We start from the raw sequence: 19,948 nt of genomic DNA on the forward strand, positions 1-19,948 counted from the left end.
GATATATATATATATATATATATATATATATATATATATATATATATATATATATATATATATATATATATATATATATATATAGATAGATAGATAGATAGATAGATAGATAGATAGATAGATAGATAGATAGATAGATTCAGTTAAATATGTAGCCAGCAGAGGGCGCTAGCAACGCAACACTTTTGAACCTGCACATGGAGTCAAGTCGAGTGGTTTCTGTGACGTGGCTTCATTTCCATGGTCTGCAGTGTAACTTAAATATGAGCCATAGTAGTGGTGACGGACCTAAGTGGATTCACCATGACATCTTTTAATTCGGCTGTTCATCAGTTTTCTTTGTTTCTCTGTGCATATACATACAAACACACACACACACACACACACACACACACACACACACACACAAACACACACACACACACACACACACACACACACACACACACACACACACACACACACACGTGTCCACTGTCTCTTTTATGAAGCACAGTAAAAGAGGATTTTTACCTCCACACAAGCCTGGACAGGTTGCTCTAATGGCGCTCGGGGGGAATAAAAGTGCACTGCCTAGCCAAGAAGAGGGAGGAAAAGGTGTAATGGAGTAGACCCTCCCCCCCCCCCCCCCCTCACTACTGTCCCTTTGCAGGTGGTGAAAGTGAAGAATTCCCGGGGAGGGCAGGAAGGAAGCGAGGGCCCAGGTGTGGCGGCTGCGGAGGGCCCAGTGTTCCTCTGTTATTTGGCGCCGGAGTGGCCTCGAAATAAAAGAAGCCGGGGAAAGTCCAGAGAGAGAAGCAGGTAACATTATTAGACCGCAGAGGAGCCCTGTCAAGAGACAATATTTCACACAGGTAATAACAGTGTGCGTGTGAGCATGACACGCTATGTAGGCCTGACTTGATCCTGCAAATAATTCCCCAGCAAACTTGATTTATGTGTCTCACCATTTGCCGGTTGATTATTGCTACGTGAGAATGTACGTAATAACAGACAAGAACTTGCCCTTTGGCTTATTTTCGAACTATCAACCCACACATGGGGACCACTGATGAGCCTCTGTAATATAATCACTGGTATTGTGTTGACATTCTCGATCCGAGCAAGGACCCGTAACAGATGCTGATTGAGCCGGTCACATACAGTATGCCCGTCTTAACAAATAGCAGTTTTCCAAGCAAACGTCACAGATTAACGCCAGCCTCTTTCAATCGGGTTTCACTTTGTGGATAATACGGTGGTGAAAGGCCGCGTTTATCAAGGCTGACGGAGCTCATTCTCATGGCTGGAGCACCCCCCCTGAGCTCTGGAGAATTTTTACAGCCACTTAATTAGAGGGGCATGGCTCATCTCGTTCCTCTGAGGCGGAATAAAGGTTGGGGAGCAAAAATAGAAAGTGCATTCTGGCATGGCTGCACAATTTGAGGCCCCTCAATTTTGTTTTTAGCAGAAGCCAAAAACCTCAAAACGTAATGAGATTAATTGTGGGCTTTCATATCGGGCCCTGGAATAGTTTGGGGTCGGGTCAAGATGGTGCTCGACGTCGTCAATGGATCATTAGTTGTTATTAAGTAATATGCAGCGTGTTTTTGTTGTTGTTTCGAAGTACATTTTGAAATGTATGTTACGTGTCGAAACTGCATGTACTGTATATGTCGTGTCACACATGGAGTTGCCACACAAAAAACAGACAGTAAAAGGTGATCCATTGACTGGAGGGTTGCCAGTTCCAGAGCTAACGGGTGCTCCGTGACTCCCAGTCTACTCCCAGTGTGTGTGTGTGTGTGTGTGTGTGTGTGTGTGTGTGTGAATATGCCATGTCTCAAGTGGCCGTAGTCATGGTCACTGAACTGGAAAGAACAAGCAGTGAGGTCACGGGGCTGCCTTTGTGATGTAGATTCATGTGAATTTGACCTCAAGTACTCCTTTATCAATACTGCCTTTGTTCATTTTAATCGACTTTAAACTGCATGTTATTTAACAATGGCAATAACGTAAAAGTGGATATTGACGATGATTGATGAGGTTTTTGTCAACCACCTGGTAGTGGGGTGTCAATCACATCTCATGGTACAACTGGGGGGAGGTTTATTGTTTTTTCGTGTCAATAAATATACTTCACGCCGATGCATCATGGCTTTTTGGCCAACACCTTCTGACTCCCAACTAATGGCTTCAAACCACGACGCTCTGAAGTGTCCCCTCCAGCATCAGAGCCGCCTCGTCGGGCTAAACTCCACTCGTCGTGTCTTTTCAAAGCCCTTTGGCTTATCCTTATTCAAACCGACCAACAAAATACTACACATCAACAATAACATGTAGCTGCATAAAAGAGATTCAACAACAAAAGGAATTTCTAGGAAATATGGCTTTGAGGAATCATTCTTGCATTTGGCTACTGAGTAAAGTAAATTAGCGGAGCTGGGTGGCCCTGTGAGGAACAGCTCTAACATTGTGCAGTCTATTCTCTTCATGTTGGCATCAAACCACATCTCGCAAACCACAGGCCGCCATCCCTCAATGGAGCATTGTAGGATTTGTGTGCATCTGCTAGGGATATTCCCTCCTCCACTAGCTGTAACTTTGTCTTTGTCTACGATGAGCAATTCTGAGTTGGTGTCAGTCAGAAAATTACACATAATAGTGCAAGAATAAAACATGTCGTTTTCCGTTTCATTCGTACTCAAGTTTTGATGGCCAAGAAGCTCAATTAGATATTTTATTGACTACTTTATTGGAAGTTCATGTTTACATTAATCTCACGCTTTCCAAACAATTCAGTTGCTAAATTAATCTGGAACATGACCGAGAGCAACCATGAGAATCGGTATTTAGCACATGTGAGGAGATGTGCGTTACATGTGTGAATGCATGTTCAGAAGTCCTACGGCATCTATATGAGACACAGAGAAAAACATAAGAAGTGCTCTGCAATCCGTCAGCCTGAGCACATGGAGCTCCTCTCTCTCTTCGTCCTCCTCAGCGCTCTGGCCTAATTACAGCCTTGGACTGCCTTCGGGGGCCAAGCCTCTAGAAATGGGGACCATGACAGTTCCATGAACAGACCATTCCAAAAAAAAAAAATTAACTGCCCCTGGAATTAGATGAAAGGTTGCCCCCCCTCTCCCCTCTCCTTTTTGCTCTTGATTTTGTCCACCATTCAAACCACATCTAATAATCGGATGGCTGTCGAAGCTCGGTGTGGATGCCAGTCAGAGCAGAATCAAAAGGGGAAAAGATGATTACATTAATCATAACAGAGAGGCCGTTGCGTTCAATTCAAATATGCTCCAAAAGCTCTCAGACGGGGGCAATTATATGAGAGACGGTCGCGAGATTACCGGGGTGGATAACAGTGACCGTACCAGACTCATCATGTGATCAGCAGCCGCACTCCCAAACATTCCCTACTCAACACACCCACAAACGATATGTACCCAAACACTCTCCCTTCACACACACTCACACACACACAATGCCAATATGTGTAAGAATGGGGTAAGAGCTGGTGGGTGTTTGAGAGGGGCCCACACACCATGCAGCCTTCTCCTGGGTCAACCCAGACGTGTTCCTCCGACCTCCAGCTGATTAGACTCTATGTGCTTTTCAATCCATGAGCTTTGGCCCCTCGCTGCAGATTCTTGAACCGTACCCCCGCCACTACAGTAACGCTCCATCCCCCCCTGTGCGACGTGCTGCAGCAACGCTGCTGCCGAAGCCACTGCGAGACCACTCTCGGAAGCTCTCGAGCCAGCGTGTCCGATTCGTCCCGAATCACCTTAAAACGGTGGAAAATTGCCTCGGATTAGGGTTTGACAAGCAGCTGCGGTTGGCCTCTGACAGCGGGTCACGTTAAACACATGTACAGTAATATCGTGTGTGTGTGTGTGTGTGTGTGTGTGTGTGTGTGTGTGTGTGTGTGTGTGTGTGTGTTTGTGTGTGCAAAAGCAAATTCTTCACAGTCCCTCTTTTATTGAGCGGCTGCTCCGCGGGACAACATTCCTCCGGTACATTGCTCCCTGCGCTCTGCTCTGCTATGCTGAATATGCACAGGTGGCTGAGAGACCCCCTTCTGAAGAGAGAGGAGTGGAGAGAGGAGAGGGAGGGAAAACTCAGCAGGCTTTTTTTTTTTGTTTGCAGCTTATGAAACAAATGTTTGGCATTCCTCTGAGCACTGCTCTGCTGTAGACCTGTCTGTTGGTGTGTCACCCCGCTCGTCTGTAAACCCATTTATAGTGGACCTAAAAGAACGCTTCAGATGTAATTACTCAGGAATTTTCTCACTCACACGTGTGGTATGCGTCCTTATTTTAAGATATCTGCTTTGTGGCACTGACAAACAGCCAGGGCGGTCACAGCTATGTCGCACATCCTGACAACAACTTCAGGAAGACCACTGGTGTGCTGCGTGTGTGGGGACCAGATACACAAGGTGGTTTTTCTTCTTCTTCTTTTTTTGCGTGCGTCAAAAGCACAGAACACGATCGGGACAGGTCACCTTGATTTATGTTCGGCACCGCCGGTATTTCTTCAAAACTTATCGTGCACACTGGACAGCCACAGCTGATCTTGTGTCTGAATTGTATTGTGACTTTCCGCTGGCATCCATGGAACCCGTTTATAAAAACTCATCACCTGGATCGTCTAACAAAAATATTATTGATATCCAAACGCGTTTCATTTGCATTTTCAAACTTATATTTTCAGAAAATTTGTATCACAAAATAGAATCTTCTCAATGTACATATCAATACATATATTACATTGAGACATTTATATTTTGTGATACACATTTTCAGAAAATATAAGACCTATAAAAAAAACTCTGTTGAGTTGTCTCATCTATAAAAATGCACAATATTCAATAACCATTTGTAAAGTATCATGCTGCAGGATAACATAGTTCTCAAATAAATGTAGTGAGCAGAAGAATAGAATAAAAGGTAAAGTAGTCATCCACACAAAATAGTTCTCTTAGGTGCTTCAGTAGATGCTAAAGTAGTAACATTCCTCTGCTTTAACACGTTGTCTGTTTGCAGCTTAAACACTGGACCGAAGCTCAAAATTATCATCTTACGCGTGGATCACGGTTTATGCACTCAAACCCTTCACAGGTCATGCAAGGTCATGTGCCTCGGGCTGCGGATCAGTACACACACACACACACACACACACACACACACACACACACACACACACACACACACACACACACACACACACACACACAAACAAATGCCATCACATACTCTCATCATGCAGATGAAGTCACTTTGGCCTCTTAAATTCACCGCAATAGTCACTGAATCATTGAGAAATTAGAGCTGCATCACAGCTGAGGAAGCTGTGAGTGCTTGACACACACACACACACACACACACATTATTGGCGCCCCCTATGAACGACTCAGTGCATGGCAGATGCCTGGACTAAAGTGTGTGTGCGCCCTTCAATCTGAGAGTTGACACACATTAAAACACATTGCCGTGTATTAACATGATTACTTCCTTTGGTCTAATCGCCTGGCAAATGCATTTTATTTAGAAATGCAGATCAGTAAGATCTCAATTAAATCCCGCAGCTCACGCAAAGTGGTTGCTAAATTGTTCAGTATTTTGTAATTCTTATTAGTCTTATTTTATTCAAACCACTTGTCACAGAGCCGCCGCTGATGGCCGGCCGCCGCTCCGCACTTGCTCGGATGGTCTCACGGGAGTAACGGAGCCGAGGCGATGCTCCGGCAGACCGCAGGCTGCTCCTCGGGGGTGTGACTACAGTCGCGCGGGGTCTATATATATTGAGATGTTTTGTCCGGTGGCTTCACGTGAATTAGAGAGCAGCTGCCCAGTGAGAAGTCACCGCAGTCGGACACAGGCGCGACGTCCCACACCCCGGACGCCACCATGGACTCCCGCTTCGCTTCCCTCTGCTGCGTCACACTCCTCCTGGCGGCGTTCACGCGGAGGTCAGGTGCGGTCGGACCTGTCGTGAGATGCGACCCGTGCGACGTCGGCGCGCGGCTACTGTGCAAACCTCTGCCCCGGGACTGCGCCGAGAGGGTCCGCGAGCCGGGCTGCGGCTGCTGCCTGACCTGCGCGCTGAGCTTCGGCCAGCCGTGCGGCGTGTACTCCGGGAGATGCGGCTCCGCGCTCACGTGTCAGCACCAGCCCGGGGAGACTAAACCTCTGCAGGCGCTGCTGGAGGGACGCGGGATTTGCGCAAACGCCACTCACCGAAGCCGAGTCTCCGCCGGACCGACTCCTCCGGTCAATGAACTGCCAGGTAGTTGTGCCTCAGGTGTTAAAATCGTTGTATGTGCAGACTTTTGCATTCGTTTCCCGAGCTTTTGACGCCAAAGCACGATGTGATGAGGAGAGAGTCCATTGCAGCTTAAAGCCACACGCACTAATTGAGGGAGGACAATGTAATAATGGAAGAGGGAAATAGTTTTGAGCCTTGAGTTCGAATGTGATGGTGCAACAACTCAATATCAGGAAGTTGTTTCCTTTTTCTTTCTTTTTTTAAGTCGGTGTGAAGCCCTGAGGCTCCCTGAATCAGATGCAATGTTGACTCTCAGGTGATAATGTAACTATTTATCTTGGGTTCTTAAAGGGAGAGGGACCAGGCCATACAAGCTAGCTGAGGTTGTAACACATTTGGAATCCAGTGGTGGTGGTGGTGGTCATTTTGCATATTTATATTTCCTACCGATGTGAAAGATGTAACAGAACCCTTCTGACCCTGGGCGTGACACATGTCTCAATTGGCGTTCAAATTGTTTTAACACGGGCTTGTCCTCACACTTCAGCAGAGAACATCGAGACTCTGGCCGAGGAGCGCAATTCCACTGGGTCCGGCCTGCAGACCCCGTCCAGCACCCACAGACCCACGGGACCCCTGAGACCTCCGTTTCACCCGTTCTTCCCCTCGGCCAAGTCGGAGGTGCTCCGACGGGAGCAGCAGAAGAGAACGCAGAGCTTTAAAATGGAGGCGCTCCCGGGACCACTCATCACAGACCAACAAAACTTCTCTCTGGAGACCAAACAGGAGCCTGAGTATGTAAGTACCACAACCAACTTCTTTTTATTTTTTTTTCTCTCTCTCTCTCTCTCTCTCTCTCTCTCTCTCTCTCTCTCTCTCTCCGGAGCATACTGGAGGAATGTTTTTCTCTTCTTCCTCTGTGTTTTGGTGTTTTTCTCCCATTGCGGGTGATGGAATGTTTTGGGTAGCGGTGCCGATGGTTGGCAGTAGAACGGCATGGCAGCGAGCGGGTACGGCGGCCCTGCGGCTGACCTGGGTCAGGCGGTTGTTTGGCCACAAGGCGTCCGCGTGCCGGGCGTACTGGGAGCCAGCGAATGATGGATTGGCCCGTGTGAGTGCCTGTTGGGAAGCCCCGCTGCTATTTTGATCTTCTCTCTGGCCAGAGAAGTGAGCACACACTAGTAATGGGCTTTGACTGGCTGCTTTGATTAGGGACTCGAGTACTTGGACTCAAGGACAAGCCTTTTGGCTCAATCTTTGAGCCCGTCCAAATGCACTTTCTTCCCCCATCTTTGTGTAAAGTGTTAAGCCGCTTTGGCGAACTGTTAAGCCGGCCGTAATTCGGTTGGATCAATCGATTTCTCGTGCGTCACATCGTGTTGCAGCATCCATTGTTTAGGTATTATGGCGGAGCAGTGTGTGTTGCAGCCTGAGTAAGCTTTGTTAACATCCTTATCCCACCCCTCCAAAAGCAACAAAGAATGCATGCACCAACCACACTGCAAAATGAAATGTTAGCTCGTGCGAATGGCATTGGAGCAGGAGATGTTGAAGTGCAGCCTCTGCTTCTGTGTCCCCTCATCTGCAGGGTCCCTGTCGGAGAGAGATTGAGAGCATTCTCAGCAACCTCAAGATTACAGACATTCTCAACCCCAGAGGTTTCCGCATACCAAACTGTGACAAGAAGGGCTTCTATAAGAGAAAACAGGTAAAAGAAAAAAATGGACGATTATATGTTCAGATATTGATTGTCATTAATCAATACAGATTTGATTTCCCAAGAGGCGACTCATCATTTTAAACATCTACACTGTTTACAACCTTCGAGAGGCTGTGAGAAGGAAACCCACTTTTCCTTTTTTTTACATGCTACATTAATAAAGATTCGATGCTGTAGTTTAGTGACTCAAACTTTCGGGCTCCTGCAGCCCAATTACAGACGCGTAGCTGTCTTCCTGCATTCATCGGTAGTCATTAGAGCCTCATCATTGCACCACCACACCAGTGAGGTAGACCCGAGCCACTGGCTCCGGAGACGGGAGCCACAGGGGCCAAACCCCAGTGGGGTTGACGGCTGGGACGACGGCCGTTTAACGGGAACCCTCCCAAGGAGACAGACGTCAAGGTGGCCGACGCGCTCCCCCCCCATAATTGCTGGACTTTTGAGAAAAGCGTGCACAGAAATAGAGCCGCAGCCATCCCCGCCGCGCTCACGTGGTTCACCCACGGTCGGCTCGTAATAAACAAGTGGTTCTGACGCATTCATATGGAGGCACTTAGGGCCCCTGCAATCGGAGTCCCTCCTGCTTAATGGAAGTGTTCGCCTCGGCCTGCAATCATCTCATAACCTATAGCCTCACAACGCCAGGCTCATTGTCTTTGTTTATGTAGAGCGGAGCCAGTGCACCGCCGCTGAGGGCTCGGTAGACATTTCACTTCGGTCAGTTTAATTTGGACGTTTGCATGATTTTGAAGCAAAAACACAGCGCTTAATAACAGTAAATGTCAGGACAGATGTTACGCTGGAAGCAGATGCACTTAAAAAAAAAAAAGGAATCTGCTGATTTCTGTGTTTGTTTTACCATGCAGTTTGTGATCCGTTGGTCTAGCATATCATAAGACTGCACTTCCTATGCAGCAGTGATCTGCGTCCTCTCAGTCGAACCCCGCTGACATGTTGAACTAAATGCGGAGGCCTCCCCTCCCGATCAGCGACAGACTCCTCTGCCTGAGCCCTTGAAATGAATGGCTGCGTGTTTTACTAGAGTGGAGGTTGACCTTTAGTAAAATTGGCAGTAAAATAACAGCCCTTGGGTAGCTCCACAGACTCTGTAAGTCATTTGTAGTACCCATAATTTGGAGCTGTGGGGTATAATCAGCAACAGATGATTCGCACTGGCCACCGGCTTCTGAAAATAGATCTTGGTACCCAGTTGTTCACAAACGGGACTAAGCAAATATTTTACCAGGTTTCTGTTTACCTTAAAGGTTTCTCTATATGTGTGCGTAACAGGAGGTAGACCATAAAAGCAGCTCAAAATACCACAGAGTGTCGGATGACCAAGGCTGCGTCGACTCAGCACAATCTCACCATTAATGCTTCTTAACTATGGCTGTTCTACTTCATTGAGTAAAGTGGCTTCTCATAATGCTGCATATTCAACTGGAAGTACACTTTTAGCTGCCCCCCACACACACACACACACATACACACACACACACCTCCACCCCCTCCTCTCCTCATTTCCCCTCCCTCCCTTCACCTTGTCCCTTTCCTTCACTTCCAGTGCCGTCCGTCCAAAGGCAGAAAGCGAGGCTTCTGTTGGTGCGTGGACAAATACGGGCAGCCCTTGCCAGGTTTCGATGAGAAGGAGCGAGGAGACGCCCAGTACTACAACTCCGAGAGCCAATAGGAGCGGGGCAGGACGGAGGGAGGGATTTTTTTTTTTGTGAGAGCAAGAAGAATTGTAAACAAATGGAGACACTGAGGATATTGGGAGAGAGGTCAAGAGATGGCTCCGCCAATAAATGGATGTTTGCTATTTCCATCTGTTGCTTGTGGGACCTTTTTCGTGTGAGGCGGAGCAAGGGGAACAGAGGAAGAGTACCAGGAAGGGGTGGATGAGGAGGAAGAAGAAGAAAAAAGATACTGTACTTTTCTGCAATGGATGGACTCTTCACAAGCTTCTTTTTTTTGTCTCTTGACCCAACCAGGACAACTTTAAGAGGATGTGATTTATCTCAGAGGCCTCGTTCCGATTATGGGAAGAAAACAAAAACAGACATTTGTCACACATTGATGAGTGCTCTTCATTTACGCACAATTGAGTGGCATTGCACATGTGTGACATGCTTGTCATAATTTGTATGCTCGTGATTTGTTATAAAGACATTGTGTGCGTGTATCTATGTAAATCTATGTATGTATGAACATGTCTTTCGAAGTAAGCATGCAGTGCCTTACTTTTCTATGAACTCCTTTTTGTTTCCGGTGGCTTCCTGCTCCTCAGGACATGGGACTGGACTGTGCAGCTCAAACACTACAGTGCATATGCTTTATAAAAGAAAATACATGTTCTATTGCTGGATCTGAAGCCACAAGAAGAGGGACATTTCCTTAAGTCTGTACTGTGGTTGTTACTGTTTTGTTCTCACTTTTGCATAAGCTGAATTTTTGGGATAAAGGCCACGAAGTGTTATCTCTCATATCTGTGTAGCCGGTGATCACCTCCATCACTTGCCTCGGTTTAAGTGTTTAATACGCTGTTTGCATGTACAATGCAACCCCTCAGAGGTCTATTTTTTACTTAATAAAGGCAGAATAAAATTATCCAGGTATTGCATTTGTTTGTTTTTTTGTCCCCATCTTGCCCTTTCTCGCTCTGTGTATGAAACAGGACTCTTTAAAAACACATTTAAAACACGACGCCATCGCGATTAAATAACATTTTAATGGGACGCACATCTACAGAATTAGAAGAATATACACATTGTTTCAACAAAACCAATAATTGGATAGCAGCATTTACAAACAACTTGGTCCACCGCATGAACTCTCAACAAACAAACAAAAACCAGAATTCACACTGAGTGGATCATAATAAATACTTCAATAGATGCAAAGAATAGGTCGAGAGAAAAGAAGGTGTATCTGGGAAGAGCCCCCATAAAATCCTTCGCTAAACCCGTGGACCTGCAGAGACTGGTGAGGTAGACAAATGCAGAACAGCCCATCCCAAACCTCACGCTGGCCGGGATGAGCCCTGATATGTTTGTGCTTGGTCACCGTGCACATACTTGCGGCACTTTAAGTATTTCCCCCAATACCCATTGAGGAAACGCCAATGGAGATACATTCAGACAACGTCAACACGTTGAATGAATGAGCGGCTGTGTCGTGTCATGCCGTGCACAGCTCCAGTTTTGAATGAATAAAAAAAAAAAAAAAAAAAAAAAAATGATCCTGAAGCCTCTGAAATGTGCTTGGCAGAGCTGTAGACTTGTGGTTTTGAGCAATGGAGTTATTTAGTGAGAAACACAAATGTATACAGTGTTGCCCTATTTACAATCGAGAAAAAAATACGGGCAAACATATAAAAAATCTAAAAATGACAAATGGTTAATGTAGTAAGAATAAATAAGGCTTGATACATATATCATGTAAATAATATGAGAGGAAATTTCCCTCTTCCGAAATAGGATTTTTACATTTTGTGTGGATGAGTACGTTTTTTGTTGTTGTTGTTGTTGTTGTTGTTGTTGTATGAAGTCAGTTCATCAGGTCATCATGTTTAAAAGTGTGTTCATGAGCGAGTCCTTCCTCTAGTGGGTGACTTCTTGATGACACTCTGAGTCACCCAGCAGGTCACTCGATCCCGGGAGCTTCTCCCCGTTCCAGGGAGAGACGCACCAGCAGCGCGCGGGCGGTCCGACCAGAGAGGACTCACACTGATGGAGAGAGAGAGAGAACCACATGAATAAATCAGCCCAGTTAGCTTTAGGATGAATCTCTCTCTGTTTTAACAGTTGGAGCACGTTTCTCTGCTCCGCTTCCCTCTCACCTGCTTGGCCTGGTAGTAGCCGCGCTTGTCACAGTTGGGGAGGTAGAACGTGGTGAACTTCTCTCCAAGTTTCCTCTGCGAGCTGGATATCAGGTTCACTGCTGCGTGCAGCTCGACGTGACAGGGACCCTGTGGAAGAGAGATGCACAGTGAGAACAAATACACACAATGTATTCACATGCACAAGTAAATAAACAAATTAATCCCAATCATCTCCACGGCTCCTTTTGTGCTCCCTCTAGTGGAAGGAAGGCAAAATCCTCAGCTCAGTCATGTTGATGTTTTTTTTTGGCTCACCTCTTGCATTAGCTTGTTGCGGATGGCGTTGACCTTGGTCCTGATACCCTCTTGGCCCTCAGTAGTTTCTTCGGGATCCAAGGGAAGGTTGAGGCCCAGCAGGTAGTGCAGAGAGCCGTGGTCAGGGACAGCTTCCTCTGTAAACGTTTGAGAAAGTATTATTATATAGTATTAAGTATAGTATTTTTTTACCATTTGTGCCATTTCTAGATCTTAAAAAAAGCAGTACGTGAAACTCTTGAGACTACCTTGGCCCAGGTCCTCGGTGCAGACCCCCTGTCCTCTGGTCAGAGCGTGGAGTGGCCGGGCCTCGCCGGGCCTGGGAGTGCAGCGGAGGCCCTGGCCGCAGTGGGCTGTGTGGACCCCGCAGGACGCCCCTCTCTCCAGAGCGCAGGCCATGCAGCATCCGCACCCGGTCTCCCTCAGCACCTGAGCGCAGCCCGCCGGCACGGCGGGACAGCCGTTGAGTGTCTCCTGCGAACAGGCAGCGCAGCGGATGGGCTCCGGCGCCACCACCGGGGACGACCTCACCGAGGACAGGACGGCCAGAGCGGTCGCTGCTGCAACGAGTGTCAGCTTCTCATGTAATCCAGGCATCTTCAGACAAAAAGGCTCCTCTTCTCAGACGTGGCTCTGCAAATCTGTTCGGTAGGCCTTTACTTTTCCTTCTAAAGTGATTTCTGCGAACCAGCGGTATTTATACGGACATCTGGCCTCCAGAGGAGTTAATGATTGACACACTTGCGGCAGATGTGAAACATCTTTTACAAAGCAGCTTTAATCGGTGGATGACCCGACGCATGACGTGCGTAGAGCCAGGTTCACCAGGTCTGCAGTCAATATTGACTTTGGAACATAAAGTGATTGTACATCAAAACAACCCTGTTTTCGTATTCAGATCTTCATGTTTTTTCCCCTTTGAGGTTATGAAAACAACCGCATGAATACTGCCCTTTAAAGACACGCAACACAGTTCTATTGGATGGCATCTATGAGGAATACTGATGGCACGCTTATAGTCCGTGACTGGTGGGGTGATAGCTGTTGTTGCTGACAGACTCTTATTTTGTGAAGTAATACTGACCGATTGTGCTTTGACACTGTTTTCACACTGAAATCCTGTTAGTCCCTTTAGCCTCCTTATTTGGTGACGGTTCCTGTTATCGGGCAGACAGATAAACAAGACCATACGCCTCTGGTGTTGCATAACTCCAACATTATGGATTGCTTCTGCTGGAATCACAACATGTTTGTCTAAAGGAAGACGGTTGTATTCTGGTGGTATCGTGGCAGCTTGCAGGACCTAAAGGGTTCTGACTCATATAGACGGCCATGTCCCACTCAAATGGGCTCCTCTGTAGGCTTCATGCTTTCCTTGGTCAGCTATCCGAGAAATGAGGCTAGCAGTGTATTCCCTGAAAACAAAAATTAAACAAAATTGTATCTGTATGCTATGATAGACAATCAAAAACGGACCTTCTGCTGGTATTAACTGAAATACAGTCTACAATCTGCGGTCAGAAAGAAATGTTGCTCCACATCCTGCTCCATCGAAGCTTAACTTGCACTAAACTTAAAAAGTAGCAAACCTGAAATTATCCAATTGTAGGACAGACTAGAGGAGCTTTCTTCTTAATAGGGCAAGAACACATTCGAAGCACATTTTGCAACGTGACCAATTTACCTTAGTTCTATTGTTCAACATTTTAAAAAGGGCATAACGCACATTACTTTTGCAATAAAAATAAAATACGGCCTAAAAAAAAAAACTGTCAACAATATAACGTGGCGCTCACACTGGCTGTTTCCTTGGTGTAGTATTTGTCACAGCTGTGTACGGCCATTGGCAGATACCTCGACTGACTCTGACACACAAACACCCATCTGTACTCTACGTGACCCCGAGCTTTACCTTTTGAAAAATAAATTTAAAAAATCTGATATGGACACTCACCCAAAATGTGCTGAACTAAAAAAAAAAAAAAAAGATTCACACACTGTAATAATACCAAACCAAGAGGGACCAATATATAACGACAACTATAGAAACTCACAGATGTGTAATGACTGTCAAATTGTTATGTTACTTTATACTTTTACCTCACCACATGTGAGAAGCAAATATAGCACTTTTTTGCTTCAGTACATTTGATTGTTAAAGTTAATAGTTAATGTGTATACAAAACAGAAAAAGAGCTTTTTGTAGGTTAAAATAAATGCATATGTAAAGATAATCCTGTAATATAAACTCACAAGGGCCATTGGTCAGAATAACACCTTGGATACTTTCACTGAGGTAAACATTTTAAAGCAGGATATTTTGGTATTCCTTCTTCTACTAAGTAAAGTGATCTGAAGACTTCAGAAAAACACGTGTACGTGAGGAGTGGTGGCCTTTCCCAAAAGAAATGTTTGATTGGCGCGCAGATATAGAATTGCCTTTGGTCTCTTTTTCCATATCAGGAGACAGACAAAGTCTGTGTTGCACAATTTTTCCCATTAAGTATTTCTGATGGGACACACACAAAAAAATGACATCAGAAAGAGTTTTGAAAGAAAAGAAAAAAAAGGGTACAAACACAACAAATACTATTATTTTGACATGAGAGCAAGTCAATACTTCATGTATGCCTTATGATTGTATCTGAGCTGTTTTTTTTGTTTTCTTTGTTTACTGATGACAAAGAAACGGTGCTTGCACATGGACTTTACTCTGCCAGGCCCATTCAAAAATGGCACCGCCAGCCGCGTCGATTTCGTCCTACGTTGCAGAGGCCGCCGCCACACCTTTCACCTTGAGGATGCCCGCCCACGAGAAGAGTTACTCCACCACCAGCTGGTGAGTCGTTGCCTCTTCAATGTTGACCATCAGGTTCACCAGCCACTGAGGAAACGGCTCCTCCTTGGAAACATATTTGAGAGCATTGGTGAACAAAAACTCCTGTCATAGTCTGTATTAAAAACATCTTTGCTTGGAGCGAGCACTCACAGCCAGAGAACCCTTCTTCTTCTTCTTCACTTCACTGTTTCTCTTTTTCTGCACTGACGGTTCAGCGGTTGTATTTCTTTTCCATTTGGAGACCTTAAAAAACAACAACATTTAAGGTGCCTGATATATAATTTTAATTGAGCCCCTAGAACACCAAACTTACCTTTATTTTCAGCCTCTGCTTGTCTCCCAACCTTGTCTGCCGAATCGGTGTAGATTCCTTACTTGGTTCCACCGTCTGTGTGATCCAGTCTGACTCTGAGAACTTAGACGTTTCTTCACGATTATTCTTGGTAGATTGGATGCGAAGAAAACTCTCCTGGGTGAGGGAACGAGACATCCTTCGAGGTCTCAGAACCCTCAGCAGAGCATCTTCTTCGCTCTCATCTTCTGCAATCACCTCTTTTGTCTCCTCCTCCTCCTCCTCCTCCTCTTCCTCCTCCTCCTCTTCTTCTTCGGTTTTGCTTCCTTTGATTTCATCTTCCGTCTCTGACTCTTCCAATATGGGGTCCAGACGTAGCCTCTGTTCCCACATTTTCTCTTATGTTATTTTCAAAGTAAAGAGCTGAATTAATATAAAAGGTCCATTTAGTGATGCATTTTAGAATAATAAATAAACAGTTTCACATATTTATATTAAATACAGTGGTTTTGAAACTTACATGTTGCTGCTGAATGTCTATGTAGCGGGACTGAGCTCTTCTGGTGTATAAGGCTCCTGCAGTTTCAGGCTGTCGTTAGTTGATTATTGAAATCAGGTGGCAGTGGCTGTCCTTTCAGACTCAGGAACCAAAGTTTGTATAAAATCAAATCAGTGTGCTGTAATATATGTCAATTTAAAACTATTTTTTAATGGTTACTTGGTATTTCAAAATGACACATACAGTTTCAGTTTATTCGTCAGACTCCAGTGGAGAAAGTCGTGTAATGTGCTCTGGAGCTCTGGAGGGAGGTTAAAAAAAAAAATAATAATTCCTGGAACAAACTATGTAATCTGGTACTAATTATATATATATAAACCAAATTATTTAATGTATTACCTTGTGTGACAGAATCATGAAGTCTGCATTTAAAAAATCCATTACTCTAAAGCAAAGTGGAATCTTTAACCTAATCTTTAACGTGACAGAGCTGTCCGCCATTGTCTGTCGTCGGTGTCGTCACCACATGCATTGCACTGTGGGATATGTATGCCGCCGTAGCGTCCCGTGTTTCCATGCTGTAATATTACCCTGGAAATAGTATGCAATTTGCATACTATTTGTTTCATATTGAGGTTTCAGACATAAAAAAACTCACATGTTTTAGCGTGTGCTAAATAACATGTTGGTTTGGAATTTTGGACGCAGCCATTCCCATTCCTCCTGACTCTTACACACTATTATCAATGTAATCAACACGGCTGTAAGACCTCAAGGGGTTTTTATGTGTGCGTGTTTTGTTTTGACCTCTGACTCACCTGGTAGAAGGTGCGCCCCCACGTAGGCTGAGTCCTTGACAGCTGCCCTGGGTTTCATTTCCAACAAACAAAAAACCTAAACATGATCCTTCAAAAAAATATTATTTAACAGTTTTTGCAAGGAAATTTCTCTGGAAATCAACAACTGTTTACAACTAACTAAACTCAGAACATCATCTCTATTTTCACTAAAATGTGTTCCAAAATACATAGTTCCTTCAAAGAGACTTCCTTTGAAATTAGCATAAAATTGCATATTTATACAAAATTAAGCGTAAAAAAATGTCTACTGTTTTCATAGTTATTGAAATTCAATTATTAACCCCTCATCTTGACCCCTTTGAGCCCTGCTGACACAAGGGGGAGTGTTATTTGTGAACCATCATTCACCTTGGATTCCCTTCATTGCTTAATGTCAACTTCAGCCAGTCAGCCAGGACACTTTCTGTAAAGTAAGAACTCCTTCAGGATACAGTCACGTTACAATTTATCCCAAATCTTCAATAACAGACCAGATTTTGTATTCATTTTTATTTCATTCCTAAACAAAAATAATTCCAATTCTGTACTGTACTGGAATTGTTTGAGCAAGCCGGCCGTGTGTTGACTTAACTGTTACACTGAGTGAACCCAAGATAAATTCTGCGTCAACGCTGGGAAAACAGTTTTGATCCCCCGCTCAGTGTTTGTGACATGGTGACACTCATCTGGCTGTGGGTTGTTGGAGTCCACCGTTCGGCATAATAAACCATTGTCTGCTGCATTTTGCAGCGTAGAGTGACAGCTGTTATTCTAAGAGCCATAAACTAAGGTGTGAGAACTGACAATTTATAGAGTGCAACGAATGGGGAAGGAAAAAAAAGTAAAAAGCTATATTTGTTGCCCTAATGTAAATAGATTAAATCCGCATATGGCGCATCCTAAAAATGTACTAAAAGATTTTCATTTCCTACCTCAACCACAATCCTGTACACCTACTTTGTGTCATATCGTGGCGGCCGCCTTTCATCGACATTCACAGCCGTACTCGTTTGATTATTTTATACACCAATATTGTCTTTATTACAAAATATTCAATAACCCAACTTTACACTGTACAAGATACAACATAGTTTACAGCTTTTTGGCTATTTACAAAAAGTATGATCTGCATATCAAAGTGAATATATCTAAAAAGGCAGGTTGCAATCACTGTAAGCTTATTGAGTAAGGCAAAAAACTTGAAACATGATGTATTTACACATTTGCGGATCGAGTGAAAGTCCAACGCCGATAAAGAGGCTACAAAGATATTCGAAAGGGCCTCATATTTCTGAGACTGCTTCTGAGAGACGTGCTAAAGCTTATATTTATATATATATTTTGAGGAAAACTCAAAATGTGGCTTTAATATAGCGAAAAAAGAAAAAAAAAGCTGGAGTATAGGGCAATGCATGCCTCAGAGAGGACAGCAGCCAGACACTGCACCAAAAGTTTGCGCGGCCTCGAGAAGACTCGTCCATGTGCACAGAGCTATAGACAGGTTTAGGCTAAAGGACTAGGTCGTGCATTTGTATGCGCTCTCTTCTGTGTGAATGAATGCCTTCCTGGATATCTACATGTATATCTGCACCCCACAACGAGGGGGGCCTTAACTTCCAGTTAAAGTCCACCTGTGACGTCTGAAAGAGCCCCAAAGGCCAAACATTTTCAACCTTCTCTCTCGTGTGTTGCTCCATTATGTTGAGGCAATATGAGCAGTGAAATTAAAGGTCTATGGAAAGCTCAATACTTTGGTTTTCTTTCAACAGGAGTGCCGTTACTATGGCTGTGTCAACTCTTAAAAAAGTCATGCACTATCAACTGTAAATATGTCTAAAAAGAAAAAGAAAAAGATAAAAACTATTTCATCCAATGAGCTCTGAGTATAAAAGAAAAAAGTATTTTGTGCTGTTTCGTTTACAATTCAGAGTTAACCACACATGCATACGCACGCTCACAAGTACACACACGTGCATGCTTACGCACACCAAAAAAGAAACGACACCGTTGCATTGTATCCTTGGCATAATCAGAAAGACAGTGCAAAAGCAATAGCGTGATCAGTCTTTGTCTGGATATCAACGCACATATCCCCTGTACACGGATTATGCACAACATAGAAAACAAAGATACGCATTATACCTGGATCTGAGGGGAACCCGGGAACGCCACGAATCTAATCATCCAGCGTTAGAGATGTTAAAGACAGGATTTGAGATTCGGGGCTTTCTTGTCTCCCAAGAGTGGCAAGAAGTTAAAAAAAATCCCTCCGAGTGAATATGATTGTCCCGTATCACCGTGTCATTTCTTCAGAAGTTCACACCCTGAATGAGCATATTCTTGGCTGTGCCAGTAGCTCAGGATTTGTAGGAAACACCTGGACAGCCCTGTCTTCTCTAGGCCTCCCACCAGGCTTTCTCCCTCCCTTTCTTTGCAGTGAAGTTTGTCTTTCTTCCTATACCGCAACATCTACGACGGCTGCCGCCGCCTCGATCCGGATCTCTGTCACCTCGATGTCCTCCTCGTCCTCCTCGCCCACGACTGGCACGCAGGTGGAAGGCAGGCACGTCATCGCTTGGCTGTTGCTGCTGTTGCCGGCGTTCACATGGATGTTGCTGCCCATGCTGGCGAAGGCGTTCAGGCTGGCGACGGAGGAGACGCTGCCCAGGTTGGTCGGGACGCTGGTCTTGCCGCAGGAGTGGATCCGGCGTGCCAGGCTGGCGGAGCGCACGACCGAAGAGGTGGTCACGGTGCCCACGCACTGAACCTTGCCCTCCAGGAAGTAGGTCAGCATCTCGCCTTTACCCTTGACACTGACTTTGCCGCGGCACACCAGGTCGTAGTTGGTGTTCAGCAGGCGATAGCAGTCTTCGGTCACCTGGAAACACAGAAACCACTGTCGGAAAACACTTTTGGGTTTGGGTTTGGAAACTACACTTCCCAATTACTTTGAGATAGATATCGTAATCTAAGGTGCGTTTAGATACCTGTATCTTTCCCGGTACTCCAGTGCTGTCCATCCTGCTGGCCACGTTGACCGTGTTCCCCCAGATGTCATACTGGGGTCGCCGAGCCCCAATCACCCCCGCAACGACAGGACCCACATTGATACCTGCATGACACATGAGAACACGGTAAACAAAATGGACAAATTAATGTCTGAGATTGTGTAGTTGTGGTTTACTTTGTGATTGTGCTGACGGCTTCATACAAAGGGTAGACATACCCACTCGCAACACAAACTCGTTGTACGACTGGTAGTTGATTTCATCCAAAACGTCAAACATCTCTATGGCGTAGTCTGCTATTGTGCTCAGATGGTCGTACACAGACTTCTTGTCCTGAAGAGGAGGAGTACAC

The 19,948-nt window shown here is 45.1% G+C and overlaps 3 protein-coding genes across 3 annotated transcripts in view; 1 reads left to right on the forward strand and 2 right to left on the reverse strand.

Annotated features, from left to right (window-relative positions):
* Positions 1 to 5,903: 5,903 nt before the first annotated feature.
* LOC306736410 (insulin-like growth factor-binding protein 3) lies at positions 5,904 to 9,674 on the forward strand (the record flags this gene model as incomplete). The annotated part of the gene is made up of 4 exons (XM_079218042.1): positions 5,904 to 6,282; positions 6,809 to 7,059; positions 7,850 to 7,969; positions 9,549 to 9,674. The coding sequence occupies 4 exons, from the start codon at positions 5,904 to 5,906 to the stop codon at positions 9,672 to 9,674; spliced, it is 876 nt and encodes a 291-aa protein (XP_079074168.1).
* A 1,909-nt stretch (positions 9,675 to 11,583) lies between these two features.
* On the reverse strand, positions 11,584 to 12,716 carry LOC306741286 (insulin-like growth factor-binding protein 1; the record flags this gene model as incomplete). Its single annotated transcript, XM_079223557.1, has 4 exons — positions 11,584 to 11,709; positions 11,823 to 11,951; positions 12,120 to 12,256; positions 12,368 to 12,716. 4 exons carry the CDS (start codon positions 12,714 to 12,716, stop codon positions 11,584 to 11,586), a joined length of 741 nt encoding a protein of 246 aa, XP_079079683.1.
* Positions 12,717 to 19,043: 6,327 nt separating this feature from the next.
* LOC306747874 (adenylate cyclase type 1-like) overlaps positions 19,044 to 19,948 on the reverse strand; it is a gene marked incomplete at both ends in the record, with an annotated part of 33,982 nt that continues 33,077 nt past the window's right edge. The window contains 3 exons of the mRNA XM_079230974.1: positions 19,044 to 19,466; positions 19,576 to 19,700; positions 19,815 to 19,929. Coding sequence (XP_079087100.1) covers positions 19,044 to 19,466; positions 19,576 to 19,700; positions 19,815 to 19,929 — 663 coding nt within the window. The remainder of the gene's footprint in view (positions 19,467 to 19,575; positions 19,701 to 19,814; positions 19,930 to 19,948) is intronic.

This window comes from Taurulus bubalis (assembly GCF_910589615.1).
Source record: "Taurulus bubalis genome assembly, chromosome: 1".
Taxonomy (NCBI): domain Eukaryota; kingdom Metazoa; phylum Chordata; class Actinopteri; order Perciformes; family Cottidae; genus Taurulus; species Taurulus bubalis.